Here is a 5,537-nt window from a genome sequence, read left to right as displayed (position 1 = left end):
TTTATTCCGTACCGTTCTGTCCATATGTGAAAGGGTTAAGATTACATTAAGTAGAGGTAGTTGTATACTACTTGTATACTTCAAGTCATTTAATTGCCATTACAAAGGCTCCTAAAATGTGTCACTGCATGCTGATTCAGAGTTCTACAGCTAATTTAAACAGGACACTAAAATTCTTGTACTTAGAATGCTCTGTTGATATAAATACATATATATTTAATAAGACTTGCTGTCTGGTGTTTACAAAAACAAATATAAAAACAGAATTGTTCATCAGTTTTGACTCCAATGTTAAAATTCAACCTGTTTACTACTCTTCACACTGCTGTGACACTTACCCAAAAAATGAAAACAAAAAAACAAAAAACAAAAGTGGACCATCCAAATATATTACACTCTCAAGAGCACAGAGATAATGAGACCACAAGAGTTTAAATATCGGCAGTCTTTATTTCAACAAGACTAAGAAATGTTGTTTAATATACATTTTCTCTTACAATTTAACATCTATCTCATCTTGTTTTTCCATAACATTTAGGAGATACTCTGACAAGTAAAAATCTGGTGTAGGTTACTGCCTCTTTTAGAGACATCTAAAAGGGCTGCTCTTTATTTACACTTTCTTTTAAAATTCTTTTCAGTCAAGTCTCTCACCATTTCCTCAGAAAGTGAGTCCTTTCTGTTCTTGTGGGCCAAAGGCAGATGGGAAGGTTTCAACACCTGTCCAACTCAACTTTAAAGTCATTAGACTGAATTTGCTCTGTGGATCAAATGAACATCAAGCAGCTGAACCAATTCCTGCCAGCTGGAAAATGTTGCTGCCCTGGCCCGAAAGCACAGACATCTACCCAACACGCTGGGTTTCTTCACACTTGACCCAACTCTTCCACATGCACAAACCCTTGTAGAAATGTTGGTGGAACACAAAAATCAGGAGAACTGAACCAGTTATATGCAGAAATAATGTCAAACCAGGCAGCTGAAGCACAACCTCATTATTTCACATGAAGGCTTCAGTATTTTATACGGGTTGCATAGATGTTTCATCAAATCTTTCAACATCCAATTCTTAATATTGTTGTCCTTGTTGATTTGTTCCAAGTCTGTTATTAGGGAACATCACTTTTCTGGAGAACATTTCATGTAGGCTTACAATCAACCTGGAAATCTCGAAGCCAAACAAGAAGCAAAAGGTTGTCTCCAGAATTTACCACGTCCTATCTGCAGCCAATGGTTTGATCTGCAGGCAATTATGAAACAGATATTTAAAGTTCCCAGATCTTAAAGAATCTGAACTGAATGAATCTTTTGCCTAATTTTTGAGTACTAAAACCTTCTGAATACTGTTTTTTGGATAATCTATGTCAGCTCTAAAAGCATATTTGAACACATCCATAAGTTACTGTACAAAAGCTACATAAGACAGCATCACTTAAGAGAGAAACTGGTTAGGTAATGCAACTTACAGACTTTGATTATCAAATTAGAAAACATTAAAAAATCTTGTGTTGTGCTTGTCAGATGGTAACAGTACACTCTGCTCAGGCAATTGGAGCAGAGAGATATAAATATCTACATTCTTTTTTACCTTAGGAAGCTGCTAATAACGTACCAAGGTTATAAAAAATATCAGGCACCATATAGAGCAGTAATTTTTGTGGCATTTGTGACAATACTTCAGCATTCCACCATGAGTTGAAATAATGAGAACATGAGGATGAGGATAAGTAGATCAAATGGATCAGGATGAGTCCATTTATACTGACAAAGGTCATTTAGGAGGTACAACTGTAGACTGTGGGACAGGGGATGTGGGCCAAAAAAAGCCCCAAAACCTGGGCAAACTGACCAAAAAAGTGTCCCCATGTTTTGTGCACAGTCCCCTTCCACCACCTAAAACTAGCAGTGAAATCCACTGTAGTACCTAATATAAATCTTCATACCAAAACCAGCTAAAAATTGAGACGCCTCTTTAACATAAAACCCTGTAGTAAACTATTTATCTTCCTTTTATTTAATCAAAGCACTGTCTTTTGTTCCTTTTCTCTAGTTTAATATCAAATGCTCTGAACATAAATGTCAACACCAATTCATTTCAACCAGTAAGACTGTACAGAGTCAGGTCCTCTGTGCTGAACTGAGCTTGCAGTACCAAAAAGGGGTTTCAGGATTTGTCAGCTTTGCCTTCTTTAGGGGTAATGCCAGGGGAGTCCTTCCCCTTCCATGCCAGTTATGTCTCACTGCCACATATCTCAACTCCATCAGACACTTTCAACTCGGCATCACTAGATTGCATTGACACTGAGAGCATGCATGAGGTATGTCCTTACTACTGAAGCGTTTAAGGTGAACAAATTAAATTAGAAACTAATGAGGACATTATAAGCTAGGTTGAGATAATGCTTATAGCAGACATACAATTAAGTATGTTTGGGCTTGCAGAGTGCCACAGGAGCTCTTCTAAAGAAAGATTCCATCTTCAGGTTAACATTATTATTACCTGTGCTGCAACTTCTCTTGCTGTATTTGAGAGATGAGCTATGTTCTGCAGCTCTGAGGAGTTTTAACACCACTGCAAAGTAAAAATGAGCTAAAGCTCAAAGTATTCCTTAGCTGAAATGCAACAGCTAGCTTCATAATTTCTGACTGGCTGATGTATGTAAATGTATTAATGCACATTCACAAACAAACATTCACAGAATGCACATTCATAATGTGCAAAGTGGGTGTTGTGAACGGTAACAGTTCACAACACCATATTTGTTGATCTCTCAATAATGGAAAATAAGAACATCCTTAGAACTATGAGGACATGTCCCACCACAGGAACTCAATGTTCAACCAAATATCTCACGTACTAATTGGTTACCAGATGGCAATTGTTCAGGTAGGAACACATATGAATCATCAGATTAAATTGCCATAACAAGACAATTATATAATGTTTGTAATGCTGCAAGCGTTGGCTCCAAAAGAGCTATATGGAGTAAAGGTTTATCCCGGTGGGGGTAGAAAAATGAAAGAAGAAAATCATATCGCTGTACACTGATGTCCTAAAAAAACAATACAAACAAATAATTAAAAGTGAAATTATTGTAATATTAAGAAGTGTCTTCCCCCCAACGGTGGACAGTCCAAGGTCCTGAAGGCAGTCTTTTTAAAGTCTCTGACAGTTCCCCCCCATCGCTCCATCACTCCTGGTCATTCTCTTCCTCTCCCTGCCAAGCCAGTTTTATCTCAAGTGGGGAGCAAGCAGTGCCAGGGCCAGCCCGAAGAGCGCCAGCGCCATGCTTCCCTGTGTGGCAACCCCAGCTGCCGACTGTTTCCTTACTTTAATAACTGGAGGATTGTCAGAGTTGGGTGGAGTGGAAAAGTACATGTCCCGGTCTCTGTCGCAGGATGGAGTGTCACAGCCGCTGCCACTCTCCTCTCCTCCGCTGCTATCCTCACCCTCATCTGGAAAAACAAAGACAAAAAAGTCAGACGTGTACAACTAGGACATTATGTCACAAAAAAAATCCTAAAGAACATTTCCCATCCTCACCATTATCGACAGAGATGTCATTGCCGCTGTGTGCAGCTTTAAGCCAGCTTGTCATTTCTTTCAAAACTGCAATCTGACTGCGAATCACAATGTCTGGCTTTGTTATGTCCACATCTACGTCAGGGTTTGACACCTGATTGGCCAATCCGTTGCCAATGACAACTGACTCGTACCTATGTACAGCAAGAGTCAGTTAGTTGGGATCTCAGATTACCATGTGATGAACATTTCATATAGATGTGTGTGTCTTACCTGCTTTTTGCTGTTCCGTTCCAGCACTCATCCCCAGATGCGATCCTCTCACCTGTACATACGGTCTCTGGCAATGTGGACCAGAACTTCTTTGCATGTCTTAGCTTCTTCTTCACATCATTTGTCTAAGCAGAAACAGTCAGAACAGGTCAGACACAACACTTTAAAACAAAGTGCCCCTAATCTGGCTGTGCTCTGTGTTTTGTTAGACCTTTAGAAATAATGAAGAGGACTGAACAACAAGCTTCAATAATGTTGGAATATAAGTGAAGTTTCAACCAAACCTGTTTCTTTTCAAGGCTGGGTTTGGTGGAAACACTGGTTATATTAATACACTATAGAAGCTTAAAGGTGTGCAGTTATCTTCATTATTATTTAATGAGTGCAATGACCAGCTCTTAGATTTTGATGTGCATTAATAAGAAAAATCCATTTTCTTAGACCTTACCAGTCGATCTAAGCTGGTCCCAGCGGCGGTTGTGGGTCTAGCGTCAGGACTATATGGGCGGAAACGGGCAGTAAAGCCAGTTTCTTTGACAGAACGTTTGGAACGGAAGGCCGTGCTTGGTTTAGGCTGCCCACAGCCCTGGAAAACCTGGCAGAGGTGAACAAGAATAAAGTCAAGCAAGAGGAACAGATTCTTATTAATTTTTACTTTAAAAAAAACGTAAAATGACACTGACTTTCTGTGACACTTGCATGCTGTTATCCTGCATGTTCATGATGGCCTCTGAGATTTTCACGTCAATGGGATCCATGACAGACTCAAAATTAAAGGGACCTTCGAGCCTCTCAACTAAACTAAGCATGGCATCTGAAAAGCAGAAGAGAATAAAATTTAAAACATGAGAAAATGTATGCATTTTTCTTCTGCCTAAGGTGGGTGTTACACAAAACTACCACTAGGGGGAAGCAAATGCTTGCAAGCAGAAGGTTTCTAACCAGCCAGACAAGACAAGCTGCTGTGCAGCAAGATGTCTCCATTTGTTAAACATGTTCTTACCAAACCAATAAACCCTATGAATACACTGAAAAAAAATCTCTTATCTAATTACCCCAGTTACATTATCCCACCAACCCTGTCACATTACAATGGTTCACACCCACAAAAATAAAAGAGTGTTTAGATAAGACTGGATTGGATTAGGTTAGTTTAGATAAAATTTTAATGATCTTTGGTAAAATATGAGCACTGCAGTGGCAACTTGTAAAAGAGCCAAATCAAACATTTCTGAATCTAACAGGGTGCATTCATGGTCAGGTTTGTTTAATAACAGCTGCAGTAGGTGTCCTTGTCACTAACCGAGGAAGTTGTTCCATTCTGTGTCCAAGTCGGCCTGGTTGGCCAAACACCCACGCATCACATTGAGGCAGTAATTCTGGCAGGGTTTCAAGGCCACTTGGCCCGAGCAGTAGGGACAGTACATCATCTTCATAACCGCTCGCACACAGCTGGGAGATGCGCTGACCTGGAGAAGGCAGGGGTCAGTTAGCAGACTGTTACTGTATTGAAAACACTCACCCAGCATGGACACAGACTTGGACTCCAGAAACTCCACAAAGGAATATAATCTAATCATTAGTGAATCACTCATTACAATGGAAAAACATACCAGAGCTGTCAAAGTGGTTTATGTTATCAGAGACACTGTAATGGAACATGTCATTTTTTCCAAAAAAAAAAAGATATGATGATAGCAGAAGGGGGAGATGGATGGGGCTTTAAGGGGGGGGGGGGGGG

General features: G+C 39.8%; 1 protein-coding gene across 2 annotated transcripts in view; it reads right to left on the bottom strand.

Moving 5' to 3' along the window:
- Positions 1 to 443: 443 nt before the first annotated feature.
- Positions 444 to 5,537, bottom strand: part of gpc4 (glypican 4) — a 31,763-nt gene continuing 26,669 nt past the window's right edge. For both annotated transcript variants that reach the window (XM_020595502.1, XM_020595503.1), the window contains exons 4-9: positions 5,100 to 5,265; positions 4,480 to 4,610; positions 4,245 to 4,391; positions 3,797 to 3,921; positions 3,545 to 3,717; positions 444 to 3,456 (exon numbers count right to left, since the gene is read on the bottom strand). In XM_020595502.1, coding sequence (XP_020451158.1) covers positions 3,233 to 3,456; positions 3,545 to 3,717; positions 3,797 to 3,921; positions 4,245 to 4,391; positions 4,480 to 4,610; positions 5,100 to 5,265 — 966 coding nt within the window. In that variant the 3' untranslated portion in view covers positions 444 to 3,232. The remainder of the gene's footprint in view (positions 3,457 to 3,544; positions 3,718 to 3,796; positions 3,922 to 4,244; positions 4,392 to 4,479; positions 4,611 to 5,099; positions 5,266 to 5,537) is intronic.

This window comes from Monopterus albus, unplaced genomic scaffold, assembly GCF_001952655.1.
Source record: "Monopterus albus unplaced genomic scaffold, M_albus_1.0 scaffold27.1, whole genome shotgun sequence".
NCBI classification, from domain to species: Eukaryota; Metazoa; Chordata; class Actinopteri; order Synbranchiformes; family Synbranchidae; genus Monopterus; species Monopterus albus.
This window is presented reverse-complemented; position numbering and strand designations above follow the sequence as displayed.